Here is a 26,263-nt window from a genome sequence, read left to right as displayed (position 1 = left end):
TTACTCACATTTTGGGGTGTCGAAATAAAGAAATTTAAACTTCCACATGTTTTGGCCCTTGTGAACGTTGATCAACGTCACGGTGCAGCTGTAACGCGAGTCACTTTCAAGGACATCCAGGGTGACAACAGAGGTGAGTCCGTCGTGGTCATTGCAAGCGAAGTAATGCCGGAATGCTGATCCTCCTCCATATAGACGGTAACAATATCCTCTGCAGTCGTCCAGGAGACAGCTCTTGACGTCCGACACATGAATCACGATTTGCACCGAAGTGTTGCTAGCGGCTGTAACGTCAGCCCTGAAGTCTCCAGGGGCTACGTGAGGATGCGGAAAAGAAAGACAGGCCAAATATGGTTTTTAGTACTGAATACATTTTAGAACAATATACGAATCTAGGATCACGGTTTACAGCAGGTTAGATAGAACGCTACCAAAGTTAGAAAAGAAAATGGCAGGAGTAACGTGAAAGTTGCGTGCAGTCTTTGTTTTCTGCAAAAATTGATTTTAACGCTCTTTTTTTATGTGGACGTCTGTTGTGTTGCGTTTTGTCCTGTCAATGCATTGAAATTGTTTGCTTAAAGAACTTTAAGACCTCGATATCACCTTTGAGATGCGCCGGTCGTTTAACCTATTCTGGGCGATTCGAGCAAGAAACTTTCATGACGCTGCCGCAGTATGACCGTGATACATTTAATTCGTTTTATGTTTTTTCGGATAGTTTTAGAACCTCTGCAATTCAGTGAAAATTATATCTTCCTCAACAGTACACGACAATTTATCGATACACACCAGAATAAATTTGTGCTCAGAGTTGCTTTATGAGACAGAAGGCATTTACATTTAGAGAGAAATTATCTATAATTTGGAATAAACTTGAGCGATTCAAGCATTGATTGCTTTTGAAGATAAACACCATGAAAAAAAAATTCTGAGGGCACTTAAGTCTGCTTAAGTGCAGGAATGCGAGAGCATGGAACTTTCTAGAACGCAGGTTTTTATCCACGGCGCTTGTAGGCATTTCTTTATTTCAGTTGTTTTTATTTATTATTTTTGTTCATTTGTATTTTCAACTTCTTCATTTACTTTTATTTATTTGTTTAAAAATTTTATTCAGTTATTTCTATTTTCAAATTAACTTTTAATTCAGTTTAATTCTTTTTAGCTTAATTATTTTATTTTTTTACTAATTACTATTTAATGACAACACTACTAATAACTCATTACTTCGTAATTGCTAAGAGTATATGGGTTATGGCAATTATGCCATTGGTGATATCACAGTGTGACAGATTTCGCGGACGGACGGACAACGATGGGCCATTATAGGCTTTCGCCTTAAAACGGTATCTCCTTGCCTCCTAGCCTAACACAAGTAGCACGGCAGAAAGGAAACGCTTGAAAGGTGGCACTTTTCGAGACAGCATTAGTAAACTTGTGAGCAGAGGATAGCAACGACCGACACAGACGTGGGTTGACTGGGTTTTAGTCGGAGAAAAAGCATTTGTTCTGCAGTGGGCGCACTGCAGCCAATGGTATAGGTAACATGGAATAACGTCCACGTTACGCGCCGAAGGCCCTATTTGCTTGCGCATGTAGAAGAAACAAGGTTAACACAGCGGCTGTTGCACAAAAGCTCAGGAATTATCTCCTTTACAGGCCACATTAAGGAACTACATATATATTCCCCAAACCATCACTTCAGCAGAAATCACTGTTGTTTCATAAGCACTGGCTTCATGCACTCGGCAAAAATGTGCATCCTAAGTTGCCTTTCAAGAGCGTTAGCTCTTACTACTCGCATTCGAACGCTTCTTGTCCGTCTGAGATTTCAAGACGGCGGCCGGTCATGTGATCAAATTGCTGCAGCATCGCGTAAGGTGCGACCCCCTACGTTGATGCTCAGTGGGCAAGCACAAATCGGCACACTTCGGCGCACAAAGTTGTTAGTCGAGTTGATGCCGGGTGTGTGTGAGGGATTCGTACCGACGACCCATCGTCCCCGAAACCGTATTGAGGGGCGACCTCCGGAGGGCCGTGGCGGGCGAACTAGCGGTCGCAGAGTGATGCGGGTGGTACCAAACGAATTGTCGTTGTGTCGTGTACGCTTTGGTATCTGAATTTATTGAAAGCAAAAAAGGAAAAACACTTGGCTAACGCTCTTCTTTTGATTTCGCGTTCTCGAATCATTCTTTTTTTGCCAGTTGTTGTTATACAGTTTTAGAGCAATAAAAATCTAAACTTAGTGGCGTCATCACTTTTACTTTTACGTTGAACATTAGCCGCCAAGCCAAAACCATCAATACTAGCAGTATTCCAGCGGAAGTGCCTTTTATTTTTAATTGCCACGACAGCCCTCTTCAGGAACTCATCGGTACATTTGCTAGTATGAGTAAATTTTCTACCATTCGAAGCTAATCGAGGTTTGGTTCATTTTTAAGCAGTGCAGAAGAATATTTAAGTGTCTGAATAACTACAGTTCACTTAGACATTTAAATATAAAGATTCCTTTCGTGCAGCGTTAAAAACGAGAGCGAATACATGAGTTCTGTTTAGCTAAGATGATGATAGCTTGGGGAGACGCTAAGGGGTCGGGCATCTTGAGTGCCACCACGGTTAGTAATTAGCCGTAAAAGTGGTAGCCAATTTTTCACCCGCGCATTTTTTACTACAGTAGATTGGCTGAGGCGTTAAAGGCCCCGTTCACCCGATAATCCTTTTGCGTCTGCACAGCATCTGACGGCCAAAGGCATTCTCTGTGTCTCTCCAAGTAAGTCTGTGCTTTGCCTTGGTAGTAAGATATCACCATTACCTTCATCATCATAACTATGCCCCTGCGGTACAAAGGCGAGTTCCGTCTCTCCAAGCAACCCTGTCCCCTGTCTTAATAGTAGGCTTCAATGATATTGTTAATTCGCTGTCGCTCCTGCACTGAACGCAGTGGATACGCTATTGAAAAATAATACGGTACTTTTATGACTGCGTCTGCATTTGTGTTTCGTAAAAATATTAGGTTTATTTTTTGACCGCCTGTGATACATGATTTCTCTACGCCTAAGACTAAAACGAAGCAAAAGTATTCGTCCGTACAGAATAAATAAACGGTTACGCAAATAAATTGCCAATAATCCTTCCCTCCCACCAAAGTAGCAGTAATAAACTATCAAAACATGGCTTGTTTTGTGGATAGGGATTTTTTTTTAAAATTCGCGTCGTATCTGATACGCCGGGCATTAGCGGGTTCTGCTAGCTTCGACACGCCGTACCTGCGCCAGGAATGACTATTCCCCCGAGTGTGACTCCCGCAGAGGTCCGTGCAGGAGGCCCGTTGCTGTGGGTCCGAATGTTGAAGCTCACGTTGGTGCAGGCCTCTAGATGACCGCAGGTGATGCGCGTTTGTTCCGGGTGAAGGATGGTGCCGTTTCGGCAGGAGTCCACGTGAAAATGCTCGCTGCCGCCGCGGCTACCTTCGTCGTCGGTGACAGCGACCCAGTAGTAGTCGAAGTGGCCTTTCGGGCGCTCCCAGGAAACGGTGAAGGAGTCGACCCCAATGTCTTCTAAGGTCATGTTGGTAACGTCTGGTGGACCTGCAGCAAACGTTGGTGTTCGAATACATTGCTTCCGCAACCTGAAAACACTGGTACACGGTTCGTTATCTCTTTAACTCCATAGTTTAAAATTAATAACTCTCTCGTTTTCTGGGTGTAGTCCTATGTGAATGTAGGACAGGGAAACAGACACGTGCACTTTTTTACTGCGCATGGATCCGTGTTCTGGAATACCAACAAAAAGAAAATAATAACGCAGAACGAAAATGAGAACGAAAAAAAGAAGAAAAGCAAACCACTCATATTAGATAAAAAAATGTTCTTACGCAGAGAGAATGGATAAAATGAAGGAAAGTTGGTTAAAAAGTGAGCACGCCAGTCGTATTAGGCCACTATGGTGGCTCAGTGGTTAGGGCGCTCGGCTACTGATCCGGAGTTCCCGGGTTCGAACCCGACCGCGGTGGCTGCATTTTTATGGAGGCAAAACGCTAAGGCGCCCGTGTGCTGTGCTATGTCAGTGCACGTTAATGATCCCCAGGTGGTCGAATTTATTCCGGAGCCCTCCACTACGGCACTTCTTCCTTCCTTTCGTCTTTCACTCCCTCCTTTATCTCTTCCCCTACGGCGCAGTTCAGGTGCCCAGCGATATACGAGACAGATACTGCGCCATTTCCTTTCCCCCAAAACCAGTTATTATTATTATTATTATTATTATTATTATTATTATTATTATTATTATTATTATTATTATTATTATTATTATTATTATTATTATTATTATTATTAAGAACCCGTAAAAAAGGCTGTAATGCTGTGAGACAAGTAAGAGGGAAAAGCAAAAGAAAAGATGCGCAGAGAGTGCCAGCAGTCATACGAAATAAAAAGGAACAATTGCGACACCAACGAAAAACAAGAGGACAAGACGTTGGAAAATAAAGGAGACGTTCATCAGTACTACAGATTTAGACACAATGAGAACACGGGAACCGAAGCGGTGGAGCAAAAATGCAAAAACGTTAACGAGACTATACCATATATCCTTAAGCAGTGACCCCTGAAATACAGAAAAATTATCTAACCTTTAAAGAAAAAAATTATAATAGAAAAAATGAAAAGGCACATATAAGTATGTACATACACCGCGTGAAACTAAATAGAAGAAAAGAGAAGCAACAAAAGAAACGAAAGAAAGAAATAAAAGCATGACAGAATTCCAAATGTACGAATTTTAAAGGAAACAAATGAAGAGTGCAGGTACAAAGTTTCCAATAAAGCATTAAAAGTGCCGAAGTGGAAAACTGGAATGATAGGGGGAGGGGGGGGGTTGAAGATCGCGCAGACACTCACTAAAGGGCGTGCATTTCACCCAAATATTACTTCCTTCTAGAACTCATGCCTTGGCGATTAAAAACGCTCCAGAGAGGATTTATGCAAGGACTCTAGTCTTGCTTATGCATCGTGCCCCAGCTGGGTATATCGTGTGGGTCGGAGTGACTCAGAACTCCACACCGCAGTCATGACGCACCTCGGGGAGAGCAGAATGGGCATGCCCAAAAACATTCATGCTCGACAGAGGACCACGTAGCCGGTCTCTGTGCAGAGCGTGGTAGGGGCTCTGCAGGACCCTTGCTCCCACAGCAGCCGAGCTCAAACACAAGATCAATGATTTTCCACTGGTGCTTGTAAGCAGCAGAGACGGAGGCTGGCTGCAACACATTGTGCAGTACAGCAGGTAAAACATGTTCAAAATGCTTTCCTTGCAAAACAAATAAATATAAGACAGGAAAAAAGAACTAAAACCAGCAAAGGCAATAAAATGCACTGCATCGAGGCAAATAAAATAAGAAGAAAGGCAAAAAGAAACACATACATGCATAAAACACATTTTCCAAAATAAAACTTATCACCCGCCACGGTGGCTCAGGGGTTGACGTGCTCGGCCACTGATCCGGAGTTCCCGGGTTCGAACACAACCGCGACGGGTGCGTTTCGATGGAGGCGAAACGTAAAGGCATCCGTGTGTTGCGCGATGTCAATGCACGGTAAAGATCTCCAGGTGGTCCAAATTATTCCGGAGCCCTCCACTACGGCCCCTCTTTCTTCCTTTCTTCTCTGAGTTCCTCCTTTATCCAGACCCTTAGGGCGCGGTTCAGGTGTCCGCCGCGATGTGAGACAGATTCTGCGCCATTTCCTTTCCTCAACAACACATAGAATAGAATAATAAAACTTATGAAAAGATTATTTAGAGAGCCAGGAAAAATTAACGGGCGCAGTTTTAAAACGAGAAGGAAAATAACCACAGAAGCAGAATTACTCGCAAGGTAGTAAGAATGCGTAAAAATAAAAGTAAAAGCATAAATAACAGGAACGAGGAAAATCAAATCAAATACTATAATCAATAATAGCACGCGTGATGTGTGGCTCGGTCTGATTTAAAACAGCACAAGCAGCAGCATTTCTCATCAGAGTAAGTAGACGTTGTTATGAGCAAAGAAATTTTAAACAAGAAACGATAGTAACAGGTAGGAAGCATTCTCGGAAGCAGTGACGCACGTCTTCACACACTTCATGTGAACCATTCAAATAGAGGGATAGGCCAAAGTTTTTGATATAGAAGGAAAATCTACCATGTCTGTGAATAAAGTTGTAAGAGGATTTCTGGGTGGGCAGTTGGCAAAAATGCTTATGATGTCTGGGACCAAACTGAATAATTTCGCGCTGGAACTATTTTCACACCAAAAGGTGCTTAATAAAATAAGTGAATAACGATGTAGGCTTGAACGTAGTCAACGTCGCGAAATGACACAAGCGCGTAGACAGAGATACTGGGCGGTACGAGCAGCCTGGTCAGCTGACTTGTTCCCACAATTTACAGAATGACACCGCATATGAAATAAGTCTAATGGGGAAAGAAATCAGAAACGCGAGAGATCTGTTTTAATGGCAAGAATTTTTGGCCCCTTCCTCTCCTCCTTCTAAGAGCATATGTGTCTATTAATTTCGTTAATAAGACAAACGCAAACTGTCAGATTTACCAAAAGTGGGTGTCATAAATGTCGCTGATGCCGGAGTGCCTCTCACGATGCCACTGCCACATCGCGCACCCGACGTCACCAGGACGCAGTACTCAGTGTCGGCGATGCTCTCAAAATCCAGCCACGTCTTCAACGTTTCGTGGTGTGAGCAGCTCCTGTCTTGTTCGCTTGCATCGCAAACGCCGTACGCGTCGCAAATTTCAACGATGTAGAGACGAGCAGGGGCCCAGGGTGCTGCTGAGGGATTCCATTGCACTCGCGTCAGGGTAGTGGATTTCCACGTGAAAGTGATGTTCCTCGGTGTGTGCAGATCTACGGTAAAAACGAGCGCAGTAATGTACTGTAATCTTAAATTAATCACGCGCGTGATTCATAATTCCTTTTGTTTAATTAACGAAGAATTACAGCATCGGTATGTGCTTTATGCACGTGAAATAGAGAGCCCCATAATCGATGACAAACTCTAGCCGCCTCTACCTACGAAATCTGAAAGCGTACAGCATGTTAGCGTCCAACAAATAATTGGGCCTCTTGTATCTTCGCCAGGCGAACCGACAGTGATTGCAGGTGGAAGCCCGGTGTCGCAATTTTTAATACAAATTTTTCTTTACTTCTTGCTCACTTGTCTATATACATAAACGAACGGGAGCCGATGTAGTGTTTCGGCGGCCATTATGCAACTACTGCTGTTGATGTGGGTTCGTGTGGATTCTGAATTTGACGTGGACTTTCATCTGTGCCTCAACTGCGTTTAACCCTTTCACCCTGGAATTATTATTTTCATAGCAAATTTTTTCCTCTTTGTTTTTGAAATGTATAAGGTAGCATAGTTGTGCAAGAAAAATTAAAGCTCGGGGTGGAATAAATTATGGATCGAGAGGAACGCCGTCAAAATTGGACATCAGGGCTCAGTAAGCATGGAATGAGAAAGGAGCAGCTTTAATTACGATTCACAACAAAGAAGTTAACCGAAGGGTGCCTGATTTAGGAGCCGGGATGACTAAAAAGTAGTGCTTGTACTTAGTAAGGGATTGATCGCTGTTTGTCTTCCCACAAAAGATGCCGCTCTCTCCTGTTCGCCTTTCCGTAATGCATTATTTCTCGTCAGTAGGTGAGTTTACCTGCTAACAGTGCACCATGTTAACCGCACAAGTTAAAAAGTTGCTTAACCATGCCAGAAGGCCACAGCATAGAAGCTGAGAGTGATCCCCACATCAGTACTGGGCTCTTCTGTCAAGTTTTATAAAGCGCTTCAGTGACGCTTTGCGGTGAAGTGCTCAGCAAGCACGAGGCAGAATGCATCTGGCTCGTGACTGTTTTCAAACCAGGTGTCCCCGCTGACGAGATCATGAAATGGAATATAACCTCTAGTATTTGCATTTTGACCAAATACGGTTAAGTACAAGCGAGAAGAAATTCAGTCTCATCCATAGCCCTTTGCAGGGCTGGCAGCTGTTGCCCAAGAAGAAAAGAGAACGCGCTTAGGACCGTGTCATATACGCATTATGAAGAAATTGCACGTTAAAGATCCCCAGGTGGTCGAAATTATTCCGGAGCCCTCCACTATGGCACCTATTCCTTTCTTCTTTCACTCTCTCCTTTATTCCTTCCCTTACAGCGCGGTTCAGGTGTCCAACGGTATATGAGACAGATACTGCGCCATTTCATTTCCCTAAAAAACCAATTATTATTAGCCAAACAAGCAGAATTGTCCAGTGGGAAGGGGGGGGGGCACACGTGGTTCATGAGCGATGATGCTGCAGCATGCATGCCCCAGTCGCTTCCAGCTGCTGGCTAGCAGGTGCTCGCATGAGGAAGATAGTGGCAAGAGAAGATACAAGCGCAACATCAGGAGCCCTTTTATTTTCGCCATTCATTTCCTTCGGTTGCGGTTCACCAATATTCGCATTTTAATTGCTTGTCTCTCTCCAAACACTGGCTTTCCATGGTAGTAAAAATGTGATTTTACGTTGCTTCAAAAAGCCAATTTACCGTTTGATTTAATTCCTGCAATGACTACTGTCGATGTCAACAGTGCTAACAAACTCATCACTACAAGTGCATCTGCAGAAAAATTGAGCACACGTTCTAGAAACGTTACCCATCAGAAATCAATGGCTTCTGCTGAAAAATGTTAAGCCCTGGTGGTTTAAAATTTATTATGTTAAAAACGTGGCACAACAAAGCCTCTAAGAGTTCAGTCATATTATGAGGCGGCTATGATTGAGGATGGAATTTCACAATACATTAAAAACTTTCAGCGGAAAATAACGAATAGCTAATGATATACAATTTAAAAAGTTTCTCCAAAGCTCGGCTTTCTCATCCATGTTTTTTCTTCGTCTTCTTCTTCTTCGCCCCAGTATATGCCACATACCCACGCGGGGGGATTGGCCAAGGTGTAGTTGAATAAACAAAAAAGTTTCCATGGAAGATGACGGCAAAAGTGTAGCCCCAATCGTGAATTGCTGCTGTTGCTTCTTCTTCGTTAGAATGTACAGCTCAGTGGAATCGCGAGAACAATTATAACAATGAATAGCAGTAAAAATTAAGTCTTTCTCTATGGAGGCGATGGCTGAAGAATGGTGTTGTGGAATCAGCTGACACCACTAGTGCCGAAATATTTTCTTGCTTTGACTAGCACTATTTTATGCCCTCGACATCTTAGCCCACATTACTACCCGCGGAAGGAAAGCAGTCATTAGGGCCAACGAGTAGCGCGTTTTTTGCTCGAACGAAGTAAATGCGACCGCATGCGTGCGTTGCTGACCCTAGATGAAGTAAATATTTAGTCCTTGGAAATAGAAAGTATAAGCAGCTGAGACGAGTTAGTGTTTACTTTGCCTCCTGCGGAGGGCAAAGTTTGACGGCATGCTCACAGTTGATGAAAATAAAGAGCTTTAAAATATAAGCTGGCGAGAATACCCAACCGGTGAAAAATATCAGTGGAGCTTTTTAGAACGGCCCATGTTTGACCGCTAGGCGAAGGCGCATAGAAGTCTGCCGATAATTCCTGTGCACTTAGAGTTCAGAAAAACGAGAGGCAGTGAAAGAAGTTTATTACAGATGTCCTTTTTTCGGTGCTGTATGAGAAACGAATGAATACGATAAATTTGTTTAACAAAGAGAATACAAATCGCCTTTTTTCAAACGAGAGTGGAACGGTTATGTGAAAAAGATTCAGAGTGAAAAAAACGCGCAGTTTATTGCAGCGTGCTTTGCGAATTGCTTCCGCGGTATGGCCTAGAAGGACGCTGTAGTTAACACGGAGACAACAAAGCGCCTTCTACCCATGCACGGCGTGGTCACGTGACTGCCGTGTCGATAACGTTTTGGCTGCGGCCAACACGTTGAGCAGAAACGCAGCACCATAATACGCGTACACTAGAGGAGGGGGTAAAAAAATCAGAGCCTTTCGCTTGCCCCCGAGAAGTAGTAAAGATAATTATAACAACGACCACCCTCGCATGAAGTACAGCTAACGACACGTAAACGAGGGCTATGCCAAATGAGTCATGTTCCTGGCACGTTCAGTGATCCATGTTCACCTGTACAGCATGTCTAGACAATCGTGTGACATACCTTTCCCTGGTATAAATATGCCCTCCACGGTGACTCCGTGGGAGGTTTGTTCTGGTGGACCATTCACATGAGTGTAAATAGTCAGGCTGGCGTTGGTGCAGCTCTTCACCTGGCTGCAGCGGACTTGCGTCTGGTGCGGCCGAAGCAATGTGCCGCTGACGCACGAACCCACGTGGCGATGTTCAGAGCTGCCTAGAACAGCGTTGCTGTCTGTGACTTCCATCCAGTAGTAGTCGAACTGGCCCTCGGGTCGCTGCCAGCTCACAGTGAAAGAGTCGTTTCCCACGACCGTCACCTTTACCTTAGAGACATCAGGAGGACCTGTAAACATTGCTTGCTTCATCAATTTTAAGCTGAACGTGCTTGCGGAACTCAAGAATTGCTTGGTAGGAATAAAAGAGGGGGATCTTCGACAGCTAAGGCTGCATCTGGTTAAGCCCAAAAATCATCGTTCTCCATTTTTAACTAAACAAACTACGCAAACAAACTCAAGGACGAGACAACACGGAAGAGGCGCACTCTTGTCCCATTGTATGTTGTCCATGTAATTTTTCTGTGTTGCTTCTTTCTTAGAGATGACCGACCAAATCACCCAACAACTTGCTATGATTCTTATTTGAGTATTGTTTAAGTTTAAATAAAGCCTTTTGAATTAATAACCAATATCTATTTAACATCTCTAGAAGTAAAGTATTTCAGCATAAAAATATTAGTTGATCTATTTACCTAGAGTGCTCTCCAGATTTAAAGCCGTAAAAATATTCAATAACAAGTTTCCTGAAGAGCAGAGGGTTATGGTGCGAACAATTGCGGGCTAGATCTAACCTTAAAAAATCAGTTTTTATATCCATATTGTGACAGGTACTGATACTTGAGCATGCTTTGAAAACATGTTTTTTTTTACTTTTATTTAGCTGCAGAAGTCCCTGTTCATTACAGTTTACTAACTTGACATTTGAAATCCACTGCTATATGATTGCTCTCGCATTAACAGCAATAAAACATGAGATTAAACCTGAGATTAAAATTTTTGCATAACATTTTCTATTCCAAGACTGGCATAGACGGATCAAAATATTTGAAGCCGCCTTTCTATGTCTCGAAGCGAAGGGACCACAATTTAAAGCTTCATGAATTTCCTTTTAAAGGTGACGTACTCCGTTATTCGTTTTTTCTGCGAACAGTTCGCGAATGGAATGCTTTGCCGCCACATATTGTTAATGTTCTACCTAATGATGCCTTTTTTCCCGCGTTAAGTGCATGATTTTTTGTTTTTTGAATGTGAAAGTGCCCCCCTGCTGTAATGCTGAAAGGCGATGCAGGTACCAAATAAATAAAAAAGTAAATAAATATAGTTAACGCCTCGAATTTTTCGTACCTCCGCCATAAAATATAAATTATCTGGCTCCAAAATATTTCGCATATTTTTCCTATACCGTCTTTGTTTAGTTTACATACACTGCCCCAATTAAGTTTATGGATTGTTAAGTAAGGCGCTGAAACCAGTTTACCAGACTCGAGATAGCAGATCGGCCTGTAAGATTACTGCAACACGCCAGAATTTTAACGCACATGTTGGACCAAGCTTCTGCATCTAAAGTTTATGCATCGGACGTTGGATAACCAATTTGAAAAGAATATCTGAAAATGCATGTTGAATTATGAACAGCCGAAATCCATAAAAAATTTCTGAGAACAACGATTGTAATTCTGTGCCTACATGTTAAGACTTTTATTCCTTTATCGAACTACATGCAGAAAGAGCACACCTCTAAAAACTAAATTTCCAGCGGTTCGTACTTACATATGGCTGATTCAATCGACACGACGAGCGTGATATAGAAAGTGATTTGCGTCTGTCGTTTTGTCGCACTCACGTTTTCCTACTACATATACTGTAAGCGACAAATAATTCATGCTCAAAACTGTTCAGTAGCCAATTGTAGCTGTGTGCCACATAAAACCATGACTGCAGACCTACGAACTACGTTGTTGATTTATTGTTTTTGTTGTAGACTACAACTGTTTTTTTGGTTACTCACCAATTAGTAACTACTTATCTATAACAACTCCATTTTGTCCTTGCACATTGATATTTCATTCCACTTGACTCCACATTTCAGTGATTGTTATACCAAAATTTTAGGAAGGCGTGTGAGCAAATATTTCACTAACACAAGCATGAACGTCGCACATACTAAATGATATGAGTTGCATTCATACTAAGAAGGGGAACGGCCGCATGCCACAGAGTGTAAATGAAAGAAAGAAGCGCAGAGAGTTTCTACAGGAAAGTGTCACACCTAGTACGGCGCAGGAACTCAGCTCCCTGCTTCTAAGACGCAGATAAAATTTTGCCTTCAGAAAAATTGCCTTATCCCCGAGAACATATACAACGGTGAAAATGTTGTTGTCTTAATGGACGAAAACAGCGTTGCAGTACACCAAGATATCACGTTTAGTGAAAACAAGGAAGCCTCCTGTTGAATGTTAGAACGAAAAATTGCTAGTCGAGGACTGGAAAAAAAGGAAAACGCTTTGCAAAGCGGCCTTGCCGTGCCCCATGGTAGCGATAGCATCGTATGCTGAGAACACAAAAGCAATTTTCTTTTAAAGATAACTGGCCACGTACTAGTTACAGGACTGAACGGCGAGTTCAGTGTTCTTGAAAAAACTCATTGATATCAGAAAGGGTCTTAATCGCGGTGTTCGCCGGTTAGAACACACTGCTGAGCCGTACGAGTAAGTGAAATTAAGGGCGCAGCTCAGTGAGAGAGTAAAGCATGCCATGGAACATAAGCGACATAGAGTTCATTAAAAAAGTGCCAATGGTTTGCGTTACATAGGTTTCCTGGAGGCAATAGAATGAGAAAGCGGAAACTTACGGAACGCAGGAGTCCTGACAACTGCCGCGGCTGGTCTGCTCAGGATGACGTCGCCGCCGCAACGGGTCGTCGCCGTCACCATAACGCAGTACGCTGTGTCAGCGGTGCTGTCAAACGGCAGCTTCATGACTGGCGTCTCGTAGTTCGTGCAGTCCATGTCACCAGCCTCTGCATCGCACGCGTTGAAGGAGGTGCAGACCATCACTGCGTAAGTACTAAGGACGGCAGACCACTCCTTAGGACCCGCCCACTTGAGCAGGCTGCGAGAGGGTGATTCACCGACTATCGTGATGTCCATGGGTGAATCCGGTTCTGAAAGAAAAAAAAGTCCCTGTTTAAGTTACAGGCCACAAAATACTGTTCTGTTCGCGTTTGTCTTCATGCACAGCAGTCTCTTGCTGCCGCTGACGCCTTTAGTCCTGTTCCTGGGCAGGAAAGTTCAGTTATTTCTGGTTTTAACTCTTCCAGCGTACCAGGTGACTGGAGAACGTATGTTGAAAAACGAAGAGTACCTGGATTTCAAGCATTCGCTTCTCATACTTAGAGCGCACAGAACAATGTGTCAAAATGAGCTTCAGCATTTGCATGTAATAAGTTTCTAGTACGCACCTGTGCACCACTCTACTTTTATAGAGTTAGTAATCCTTCTTTTGTGCTCCCTCGAATTCTACTACCTTCTTCCAGATGTTTCTTTTCCATTCTTTTTCTTTCTGCGTTGTTTGTATCCTTAATCCGAGTTGCTTGAATTTTTACGCTTTCTATTTGCGCTATAGTGTTGTTGTTATTGTTTATTACTGTACTTCAAAATGATGTCTGTATTTTTTCTCTCCCTTTTCTGTTTCGAGCAAAGTGTTGTCAAAGTGCTTCGTGTGCCCCCCCCCCCCCATGTAATACCCCCTCCCCGGAGGCCGTTTAGGGTATTTGAATAAATAAAATAATAAATAAATAAATAAATACTGTTTTCCTTTACTCTTATTCTGCATCAACGCACAGTTTTCTGGTATTTTGTTCAGCGAGAGCCGGCGTCTATGCACCTGCTTTGAGGCTGCGGCCATGGTCGAACTGTCTATGGCAACGGGAAACAAGGCTGCCCTACTTGCGTCATCCGCAGTTCAAATTCTGCTCGAGAATGAAGTTTTTGCTGCGTTGATCTGAGCAGCAGTGTACGATAGGCGGAACAGCTCCATAACAGCTTCTGGGTTTGAAACATGCAGCCAGTCATTATGAACCTGTGTGACCCCACCGGACATATGGCTCGTAGTGCGAGTGAAGTACTGGGGTTTATTATGCATGCACGGAACTCAATAACATGGATATATCGGTTGAGAGAAGTACTAACGTCTCCGTATTTCTCACCTTCCCAGAAAGAAAAACTTGCATTTACTACTAGTGACAGCTCCCAGGGGTATAGTTCTTTGGAGTGTTCCCAGTTTCAGCAGGATAAGCCAGGAAGAAAGACCATTCATGATTTTTTGATGTAGCTTTAGAACTACCGGTTTTCTCGGCACCGTTTTAGCAGACCGGAATAACACATTAGGTACAAAACACGATCATCACCATAACAGAACTAACCACGAATATGCTGGAGTAGCATGCCAGGTCAACAACCAGGCATACCTCTCCTGTTTCATTAAAATCTCTCTCCTCCGCCTCCACGAATATGCAGTTAATCACAGAAACGTCTGACCATTCACTATATTGCTGTTACAGTCATTTTGGAACACGGAATTGTTAGACTGCAATACACAACATACGCGTAAATGAGACGCTTATTACCGAAAATTTCGGTTTCCTTCCTTGTTATCACAAGCACAAGCCAATAAATTTTCAGTTTATCATTTAGAACGCGTGATTGTGCTGGGCCAGTAATACCAAATTATGACTTTATGAATGTTTAACGTCCCAAAGCGACTCAGGCTATGAGGGACGCCGTAGTGAAGGGCTCTGGAAATTTCGACCACCTGGGGTTCTTTAACGTACATACCAAATTATAGTACAACTAACTACTTCTCTATCAGGATGTCATAGTTGGTTTTTTTTAAAGCGTAAAACGTGCTCGTTTCTGGCTCTAAACGTATGCGCTATACATTTACTCCTGACACTTGTTGATTTCTTGATTTATATTTCGAATTGAAAGTATTCGCTCTTGGTTTAGTCTCGTGCCACAATTTAGTCTCGTGGTTTAGTCTCGTGCCACGTCACCGTCTGCCAGGTGACGTAGCAGGAGGGTGTTCCCCCTGTAGTGGAATTTCCGCCTGAATGCAAAGCCAACACGTTGTACATTGTTAAATCAGTATTACTACAAGAATTGTGTTTTTCTAGATCGAAAGAATTTACAACCTTGAAAAAGCAGCCATTATAGCTTGAATGAAGAACTTGACAAAATTATTGTGATGTTTTAGAAACTTTGCCATGATAGAATTGAATCAGTCCACTGGGCACACTTTCTTGAGGAGCTGAGAACATTCTAGCAAAGATACAATTCGCAAAACTTATCCCTAAGAAAAGTGGCAAAAAATGGTGTACACTGGCACGAAACGTTTCCTCAAGAAGAAAAACCGCCGGCACGCGAAACCTAGCCGTACATATTTGCTTGTATATGTGCCTGTGTCTTCTTTTTTCTCGTCATTGTATTTAATCAGCTACCACTAAATAGCTCACATTGAAGTCTTGCTAAATATACTGACAACGTTTCAACTGAGCACAACGTTTCTTCAAAATTGTGTGAGAGAAATCAATGATTAAAAAGGGAAAAAATTCACTACAGACTTATTGAAATATCAGAGATGCATTACAAAGCGATATTTTATAAATGTGAGGTTAACGCAACGGTTATGCCAAAGGAACTGCACCAGACTTTGCTATTTTTTTATCTGAGTTCCTCGTGTATGTGTTCCTGGTTTGTGAGTCACAAATATTACATATCCCCTCGGTGCTTGCCTGCGCCCTCTCTTTCTCTTTCGCACAATCACAGCCGTTGCGGATGTCATATTGTTATGCCAGCGGAAATTCCACAGGAAGCGGAGTTTCTAATAAACGATAACAGCGCCGCGCCAGAGACTGACTGTTACCCGGCTATGGTTTCGGTTTTCCAGTATCGCATGCGAAAGATTCAGTTGCTTTAGGTTATGAGTTGAGTTGTTTTCCTGCTTGCAAATTCAACCTGAAGGTGTACCTGCATCCCTGACTACTATTAGTGCGTCGACTATTATGACATAATTGAGGCAAGTTGGTGTAAGTGCATGTTTGCAACAGCAAAAAAAGGGGAGCAGTTGGGCAAAAACAAACAAGCCGGGACAGACGCTGAACCGCAATTGATACATTTTTACAAGGCGTACACTTTACACAAAACTAAGCGAAACAAAAAAAGTAAATTGAAGAAAAGCGTCAAACCACAGCAGAATCACTGTAAGTGGCGGTGATTGCAAAGATCACCAAAAAGCAAGTTGACACGTTACAGAGACACTCCTTATAAAGAAGTACGCTTTGCAAAGATCTCTCCGAGAAGAAACGTCTTTTTCAAACGCGGCAAAATATATGTGGCTAATGCACGAGCTCCCGCTATTGATGACATGAAAGCCTTCTACAATCTCATGGTTGTGGCTCGTTGCCTATGCGACATACGATTGTGGGTGAGGCTTAAAATAAGGGCGCAGAGTTATAAGAGCAACCGTAGGTTGCTAGATCTCCGAAACAGTAGGGCTTTATGAAGAATGTGAAGTCTTTCCCTTCATCGATCAAGCAGTCGGTGGTCTGGCCGATGTAAACACTGCGACATCATGACATGAGCAGGGCTCTAGCTCAAGACCTTCATTCACTGGATTGGTCCCTGCGCCTGCTCGGCATCGGTGGCCTGGGCATCCTTACTGAGAGGGTTAACACAGAATATTAAGATTATTAAGATGTCACAAAAACAAGCAAATGAGCAGCAAAATGACATATATCGAGCAACCTTTCCAGGCTGGTGTTCGAAGCAGGTTGGGTGCTCTGTGAGCGCAGCGGGATATACGGAGCCTCTCCCAGGACTGCACCCATGAATAAACCGGTTGCCAGATCGTGGTGCGCCCGTAATCATCTCGTAGGTATCCGACAGTGGGCTTCGAACCTGCCACCTGCTGCTGTCAAGGCGGATGACCAAACGATGATATATTCCATGCATTTAAATCACCTCAGTGCTTGCATATAAGTCACGGGTGCTCATAAACGATCAGTTAGTTTTTACTCAGTACCTTTCATAAATATAGGTGAAATGCTGTGGAGTGTGATTCTCGTTTTTGCGTACAAACAAAGTTATGTTTCACTGGAAGAGATCGAATAACAGAGCTAAGGCAGGAACTCATATGCTTCGACCCTCAGGTATCTGTCTGTGCTGTTCCTATGAAGACATTCTCTCAGATAAAATCAAATCACACCTCTATTTCCACCATGTACACTACAGATCGCGGGCAGTGAAGAAGGCAGCCAGTAGGCGGCTTGACGAGTCCGCAGCCCTATATTAACGAGAACAGAAAACTGGGCAAGTTGGAATGGATTCATCTCTTATTTCTTCCACTAAGTCCTGTGTTTCGCACTCCTTAAAAATGAGTAATATATTAAGTGCCGTTTCAGCAACAGCAATCAAAATCTTAGCTAATAAACAAATCAAAACACTTGACCAGTGGAGAAAAAGTAACCTTGGCCAGAGAAAACAGATATTAGAATTAGTGAAATCCGTTTCCCAGGTCGCATACATAGATTCGGCAGCGGTGGTAGCAGAGAGTAGCTCGCATCCTAACTGCTCCTTGCAACCGGTCGCAAGTTAAATGTTTTTCATATGTCTTTCTAACTTCGGTTATTACCATGCTACCGCCGTTGCCGAAAGTGTCGCGCATTGCGCTTTTCGTTTTTGTTATTGTTATTGGCCGGTAATTGATAAAGCATGACTGGCCCCGATAAAAAATGCCTACCATGTTCTAAACCGATTCCTGTAAAATTCTGTGTTATGTAATGCTCTTAATGTTGCAAGATGTATCACATAGGACAATGTTCCGGTGTGACCGAGTCGGCAGCTGACAGAAAGCGTGAAATTTTTTCCGTGATTTGGAAATCTGGTGCAAGCTATTCGTCGCACCTGAGAGGAGCCAGAAGCAGCCAAGAATGTGAAGATATCAATATTCATGTCATTTTGAGTGCTGTCTATGCAAGACAAGACATGCTTGAAAATCTTGCATAAAAATACTACATTGGCCAGTGGATTACCAGGATGTCAGAGAAATATCGTGAGGTTTAGTAAACAATGGGTACTCAGCACTCACAGATCAAGAAACTACGAATAGGGTGGCTGTCCTTGAGAGCTGCAGTTCCAAAGAGGAGGTGCAACCGCTGAAGGTCACTGTGAACTATTCAGACCGAAAGAGTAAACGGTAAAAGTGGAATTCCATGGCATCTATTAATAGCATGATGAGAACTAACCACAGAAAATTAACGGTGGCCTCCATTTAGCTGAGCTCCCCGAGTTCCGTGAAAGGGACGTGCATACTTCCCACAGGATTCTTGAGAAACCAGTAAATGTTCCAGCTCTGATGGTACAGTTCAACTAGCTGCAATGCAGATTGCGATGGTTTTCGGAAGAAAAAGCACTCAGGGCGTCTATACCTGAGGTATCAATCACAGAGAATCGAACAGAATACAAAAGGACACTCCTTTATATTACCAAGAAACGGGCTGATTAGAATGGCTATCAACACACGTGGCACCGAAATAACAACATGATTTAAGAAAGGTGATTGCAGAACTGGCACACGTGATCCGATGTGATGATTAGATGACAGTTCATGGCTTATGGGGGTTTAACGCAACAAAGCGATTCAGGCTACGAGGGATGTCATATTGAAGGGCTTCGGAAATTTCGACTACCTGGGCTTCCTTACGTGCACTGACATAGCACAGTATAGGGGCCTCTAGAACTATGCCTCCATCAAAATGCGACCACCGTGGCCGGGATCGAACCTGCGTCTTTCGGGGCAGCAGCCGAGCGCCTTAACCACTGAGCTAACGTGGCGGCTGAAGAAAGTTTGAGGAAACACTGAAAGTAAACCGCTGCTGTTCACCTAATTTTGCATTTCAATACGAATGACACAAACTTCACTCCGATTGATGTAAATAATGATATTGAAAGCTTGCCTGGGTATATTTCCGCTTTGAGTTTAATGCTCAGCCTGTTCGAGATAAACATAATGCCTTATGTACTTCTCCAAAATCTCAAAATTCATGTTTACTGAGGATATGCGCATTGAGACGTAGATCGAAGAGAATATTCACTTTTTGTATGCGAATATTTATTTCGTTGTTTCTAAATAAAACAGAGAACGCGCAGGTGTGTGTATGTTCGTGCTTGATAGGGTACAGTGTGAAAGGTTGGCAAAATCAGCTCAATCACAACTGGTTACGAGCGGCTATCTGCAAGATCCTACTGAATATTGTGTATCGGGGCCCAGGTGGTTGTGTTGATAGCTTTTTGCTGCGTAAGGCGCAAGGATTTCAGTTTGACTGGGAATTTAGTTGCACTATATTTATTTGGATGGTGGTTTAAGTATTGTCATGCGTGAAAATATGACCAAAACCTCCCGGCTTGATCCTAATGAAATCATTTTGTCTTCTAAACGTTGTGGAACTGCTTACACACATACCCATGACGACAGAAAAAGTTTTAGATCTGCTTATTAGAGAGAAAACAAGAAATCTGCTCTCAACTGGAGTTATTATGAGCATAACTAGTTTTAACCACTTGTTTTTATAGTCTGTAATGTGCATCATGGCCTCAAATCAAGCAGCAAGACTGGAAACGTAAAATGGAGTTTATCAACTCAACGACGTTAGATACTTTCCGGCACAAAATATTGAACGTTAGCTGGGAACCAGTTATTGCTGCTTCGACAGATGGCAAGGCCTATAGTTTTCTGCAAATATTTTCCTGTGTATATCACAACTGTTTTTGGTACAGAGATGTAAGCGAAATAAATCTAGCTCGCCAAAACCGCATTAGTTGCCGTATTCTTCGTATGGGAAACAGATTAAATGCCCTCTATCAGAGATTTTACTGTAGCGCACGTAGTTTCAAAGCGTGGGGAACATTTAAGAAATACCCAAATAAGTATAATGCAACATTGTGAAAAATGAGAAATAATTATCACATTAACATGTTTGATGGTCTGATCACTGAAAAGGAAGTTTGGAATACGCTTAATCGATTCGTACCGATATTCGACAAATACAATTCACTACGTAAATTCTATTGCAATAGCGCGGGCTAAGTTTAATAGCTATTTCTTCAGTGAACACGACCGTAGCATATTAGATTATATCAATAACCATACGAGTAACAGTGTCTTTGTCACAAGCTGTGATGATAATGAGGCACTTAGAATAAATAAAAGTCTGAGCTTTACAAGCAGTAAAGGCGCTTTTCGACTGAAGTCGAAACCAGTTATGTATGTATTGGATATTATTTCTCTGGTAATAACTTACATGTATAATTTCGTTCCAAATGGCGGCGTTTTCCGCTGAGATATGAAGAAAGCGAAAGTAGTAGTCCTATATAAAGGCTGCTCCAAAACCAATCTTAGCTGCTATAGGCCGGTGTCAATTATGTCATTTTTTTACAAGAGTCTAGAAAAAATATTATATTCACGACGTTCTAATTTCCTCGACAAATATAATGCAAAAGCAGCTGTTCAACTATTTAGATTTAGACTCAAGTTCTCTACTGAAATAGCCCTCCTCAAGCAAAAGGAAAAAATTCTAAATAACCTAGAATGTAAAATAACAACTCTAAAAATATACATATATTTGTCCAAAAGCATTTGACATTCAATCACAAAAATCTCTTTTTGAAACTGCCTCTAAACAGTGTTCGTTACAAAGCACTGGCCTTGCTCACTAGCTATATGGCTGACCGACATCAGTAGGTTTCCGTAGATAATCATCGGTCAACGTTTTACGAAATAAAGAATGGTACACCGCAAGAAAGTTTTCTTGGTCTACTATTGTCCAAAGTATATGATGATGATTTAGCGCAGATTGGTTCCTAAACGTATTGTGTAATTTGTGCTGACGAAACAATTCAATTTCTGTCAGGTACCTACGCCAACGATATAGTTGACAGGACACACTAGGATTTCAGAAAATTTAGCTCTTGGTCTGCAAAAAATTCTTCACTGAAGAACTCATGTACAAGCAAAGCAATATTTTTCAGAGCAAAGATTCTGAAACTCGCGGCTGATACAGACCTAGTATTGCATGGTGTTATATTGTTGCAAAAACACTAGGCTTCACTTAAGTGAATTTCTATTATGGGATGGTTGTATAGAGAAAATGGAGAGTAAACTGGCTCTTCCTGTCGCTGCACTCTCAAGGTTCAAGCGCATGTTACCAATTAAAACGAAACTTCCGACCTACCATACAAATATTCAGAATGTTTTCATTCCAAAAAATGCGCTGAGGACAATAACAGGTGCTCCGTATCTAGCAAATGCAAGGCCATTATTTTTCAAAATACCGCATTATGAATGTAAGGATCATTCATCAATACCAGCTAGGTGATTCAGTTATACAAATTTCGGCTACACTGTCGCACAACATTTTTAATGCGCCTTGCTAACCTGCGTGAAAATACCATTCTCCATATTACAAGACACTATGAACATTCAAATAGAAACTTTTGACAGAAGCCTGTCTGGCTGAGGAAATTTAATTAATTTAGTAGAAAGATGACTGACACCAACCAATATATCTTTTTTAACGCGACGTTTCGAGACCGGCTCGGTCATTCTTCATGGTGTGACTGCGGGCGTGGCGCAGCTTGGCTTTTCAAGCCCTCGTGTTGAAGACTTCCGTGTCAGTCGCCGCAAACCATGGATGTAAGGAGAGGTAAGTGTCCACAGGGAGCGATTAACATTATTCCGTGCCTGTTGAATGTGCCACGATTCGAGTAGTAGCCTCCGGCGCAGGTCAGCTTCGGCTTCCAGTACAATAGTGCCGTCCAAGTCAATGCGGTGGTCGCATGCCTCGCAGTGTTCGGCCACAGCGCTGCGCCGACGGTGCATTTGTCGGACGTCCGCTTTGTGATGCCTCATCCTTTCGGCGAAGTTCTTCGTTTTTTCTGTGTAGGACGCCGAGCAGATTGAGCAGGGGATTTTTTTATACAACGCCTTGGGCCCTTTCTTTAAGGCGATGGTCTTTCGAGCGGGAGAGAAGCCGTTTTATGGTGGTAGTCGGTTTGTGTGTTGTTAGCACCCCTTCTTTACAGAGAATGCGAGCCAGCGTCTCGAGCACGCCTTTCACGTATGAGATGCAAACGCGTTTCTTTTGTGGCACATGCTTGGGAAAAGAATGGAGCTGTTTTCCTTTTTCTTTTTTGTTTTTGGATTATTCGTCGGATGAATGAAATGGGGTAGCCATTTTTTGGAGATCGGAGACTACTCGCTTCTTGTTTCTTTTTCCTTCATGTGGAGAGCATACGGTGTCGGCTCTCTTCCATAAAGGTTTAATGACAGATGCCTTGTGGGGAGCGGGGTGGTTCGCTTTCAAATGGAGGTACCATCCCGTGCGGGCTGGCTTCCTGTATACCCAGAACTGCAAGCCTTAGTCGTGCCTTGTGAGCACAACCTCGAGAAAAGGCAAACTGCCCAGCTGCTCACATTCAACTTTAAATTGTATGGCCGGTTACATTGCCCTTGTCTGCGCACAAATTGCATGTTTCAGGCATTAAGTACGTATTAGCGTCATACTTTAACAAACACACATTCAATATTATATCTCTGTGTCACACATCTCCCCGGAGAACACTCGGACCGAAAGAATGGGCTAGGAGAAAGGTGTACCCACAGAGACGCACATTTAATACACCCTACGTGACACACACACTAGAACACAAAACTAACAAAACTAACACAAAACACAAAGAATAAGAATACACACGACCCGGGAACGCTGCTACCAGCGTCTACTACTAGCGTTCTACTGTTAGCGGTCGGCGTTCGTGCTCACGGCTCGTCCGGTGCGGCTGCAACGTTGTATGGGTCCAGTAGCCAGCGTCGAGATAGCGTTTGACGTGTTGCGGCTGGCGTCGCTGGCTGCGTCACTGGCTGCGTCGTACAAGCTCCCGGTCCAAGCGTCCGTGGAGGTGATGCCGGTGTTGTTGGCGTTGAGGGCACCACGCGGATGGGTGGCAACAGCGCTGGAGACACCCTTGGCCGTAGCAGCTGGTAGCGTCCTCAGTTAATTCCTCGGAACAGGCTCAGAAACGGCAGGAAGTCCATGATGCGAAGCCGTAGAACGCGAGCTCACAGGAGCAGTAGCCGGCGTCGCTCTCTTCCAGCCGATGTGTCCCTGACCTGCCGGAGCCTCCGCTTCTCTGTTCTTCCCCCCATGCCTCGCTCTCCGTCGCCCTTTTATAGCCTTGGCGTTAGTCCTCGTAAGCCTTGTTGTCGTCTTCTTCTTCTCTCCACCAATCATCTCTTTCCGCTTCACCGAATGCTTCTTTATCTTCTTTAGTTTTCGGTTAAACCACGTCATCCTTATCGCCAACCTCGTCGCCTTCTTCAAGCCTCTTTCGTTCACAATTTTATTTTAGACTCCCAATTACAGCCCCGCTGCGGTGGCTCAGTGGTTAGGGCGCTCGACTACTGATCCGGAGTTCCCGGGTTCGAACCCGACCGCGGCGGCTGCGTTTTTATGGAGGAAAAACGATAAGGCGCCCGTGTGCTGTGCGATGTCAGTGCACGCTAAAGATCCCCAGGTGGTCGAAAGTATTCCGGAGCCCTCCACTACGGCACCTATTCTTCCTTTCTTCTTTCACTCCCACCTTTATCCCTTCTCTTACGGCGCGGTTCAGGTGTCCAAAGATATACGAGACAGATACTGCGCCATTTCCTTTCCCCAAAAAACCAATTATTATTATTATTCCCAATTATATGTGACAATTAGCTTCGCTTCATGTAGCTGCAGCAGAAATATGTCCCTGCAAATGAATTATTAATAATATTATTAATAATAATTGGTTTTGGGGGAAAGGAAATGGCGCAGTATTTGTCTCATATATCGTTGGACACCTGAACCGCGCCGTAAGGGAAGGGATAAAGGAGGGAGTGAAAGAAGAAAAGAAGAAAGAGGTGCCGTAGTGGAGGGCTCCGGAATAATTTTGACCACCTGGGGATCTTTAACGTGCACTGACATCGCACAGCACACGGGCGCCTTAGCGTTCTTCCTCCATAAAAACGCAGCCGCCGCGGTCGGGTTCGAGCCCGGGAACTCCGGATTAGTAGCCGAGCGCCCTAACCACTGAGCCACCGCGGCGGGTCTGCAAATGAATTCCGACCTGAAATTAAGGACACACTGATATGACCAAGCAGTTTAATGTTTTCTTTTACGTTTGTGTAGACTGCACAGAAACCATGCTGGTGAGTTTATGTGATGACAATGTGTGTAGTGCTTATTATTCTCTTCTCTTCCTTTTTTATTTATTTTTTACTGTATCCTACCATCGCCGTGTCGAACTGCTACTAAAAGTGGTATCTTTGTCAAGCCGCGTGTGCGGCTTTTTCCCGGTCTCCTCAGCTATTGTACATGACTGGAAAACAACTGAACTGAACTGAAGTTCACCAGTGGAATATGCAAATCAGTCAAAATTAGTCGATTCATAATAGTTCAGAATTGATGGCAAGGAATAACATAGGCATTCCACACCAGAAGTCACTCGGCATGCAGCCGCTTCCCAACATTCTCTGTGTCTGGTAGCGCAATATTGCTCATTCCTTTCTAAAAACTCCAAAGCATGCAGGTTGTGTATAGTATGTCTGACTTTCAATCTCAGTCTTGTACTGAAATGATTGACCGCGGCGGCTCCGTTTTTATGAAGGAAAAGCGCTAAGGCGCCCGTGTGCTCTGCGATATCGATGTCAATGCACGTTAAAGATCCCCAGGTGGTCGAAATTATACGGAGCCCTCCGCTACAGCACCTCTTTCTTCCTTTCTTCTTTCACACCCTCCTTTATCCTTTCCCTTACGGCGCGATTCTGGTGTCCAACGATATATGAGACAGATACTGCGCCATTTGCTTTCCCATAAAACTAATTATTATCATTATTAGTGAAATGATAGTAGTATAATCTGTGAGCCGTAATAACAGGAGCATTATGCAAAAAATGTTTAGTTGCTGCATTAGAACCATCAATATACGCATAGCGTAGATATCGTTTTTGCATAACGTAAATTTTCTGTGACTGAAAATATAGTTGAACCCGAAACAAGTTCACTGTAGTTCACATGCGAATACAAAATACCATTATAAAACAAAATTTTAATTCCTGCTGCAACAATTTATCTAAGCCGACCAACTGCACCAGTTATTCGAGCTATACTTGCAGAAAAGTTTAAAAGAGAATCCCAAGTTATTTAAGCAGCAAATATCATGCCAAGACAATTAAAACGATCAACATTGCAATTAATATGCAGATTACATAGCAGGGGGCCTACTACACTGCCTTGCAGGACAGCACAAGCCAGCTACAAGATTTTGGTCATCGAGTTATTAATTTGAACAACTTGTCACTGGTGTGATAACGATGTCCGTAATAATAGCAACGCACACCCAAGTATGCCGTAAATATCCAACTTATACAGTAAAATTTTATGATTCACCAAGTCTAAATCCTTTGAAAAGTCACAAATAAGCGAATCACCATTTCCTTACTTTAAAATTGTGCTAAAATGTATTCTTTATAATGAAGGAAGGCTGATTCTCCGGTCTTTCTTCGGCTGATAATACTTATTTGTTCCACAACCAGCTGCTTATTTTAACGTTCTTGCTACATCCATACTTGTTATGGCGATATCACTCTACGAGTATGCATGCATTCGGTTTGGAAGAGCCTGAAGGAAGCCATTGTGTTCGCGGAAAGAGTACTACCTTTACTAGCGTTTATCACAACGTCTCTTTGAACAAAAAACATTTTGTATATAATTGGACTCTTTTTTTTTTGGGGGGGGGGGGGGGGTGAATGGCGCAGTATCTGCCTCATATAACGTTGGACACCTTAACCACGCCGTAAGGGAAGGGATATAGGAGGGAGTGATAAAAGAAAGAAAGAAAGAAAGAAAGAGGTGCCGTAGTGGAGGGCTCTAGAATAATTTCGACCACCTGAGGATTTTTAACGTGCACTGATAGCGCACAGAACAC

The 26,263-nt window shown here is 43.1% G+C and overlaps 1 protein-coding gene across 1 annotated transcript; it reads right to left on the bottom strand.

The window, feature by feature from the left end:
- Positions 1-22,160, bottom strand: LOC144103413 (uncharacterized). The gene is made up of 6 exons (XM_077636135.1): positions 21,938-22,160; positions 13,048-13,359; positions 10,163-10,483; positions 6,581-6,892; positions 3,264-3,584; positions 1-314 (listed from the first exon to the last, which is right to left on the bottom strand). Exons 1-6 carry the CDS (start codon positions 22,158-22,160, stop codon positions 1-3), a joined length of 1,803 nt encoding a protein of 600 aa, XP_077492261.1.
- Positions 22,161-26,263: the final 4,103 nt, after the last annotated feature.

Source organism: Amblyomma americanum, chromosome 9 (assembly GCF_052857255.1).
Source record: "Amblyomma americanum isolate KBUSLIRL-KWMA chromosome 9, ASM5285725v1, whole genome shotgun sequence".
NCBI classification, from domain to species: domain Eukaryota; kingdom Metazoa; phylum Arthropoda; class Arachnida; order Ixodida; family Ixodidae; genus Amblyomma; species Amblyomma americanum.
This window is presented reverse-complemented; position numbering and strand designations above follow the sequence as displayed.

What these genes read in the sequence shown, in the direction of transcription:
- LOC144103413 (XM_077636135.1), bottom strand. Translation starts at nt 22,160, where the DNA reads ATGAGGCATCACAAAGCGGACGTCCGACAAATGCACCGTCGGCGCAGC. An exon ending in CATATTTATACCAGGGAAAG is followed by an intron (nt 6,893 to 10,162) that starts GTATGTCACACG and finishes TTTTTACCGTAG; the next exon opens with ATCTGCACACACCGAGGAAC. An exon ending in AATAGTCATTCCTGGCGCAG is followed by an intron (nt 315 to 3,263) that starts GTACGGCGTGTC and finishes ATCCTCACGTAG; the next exon opens with CCCCTGGAGACTTCAGGGCT.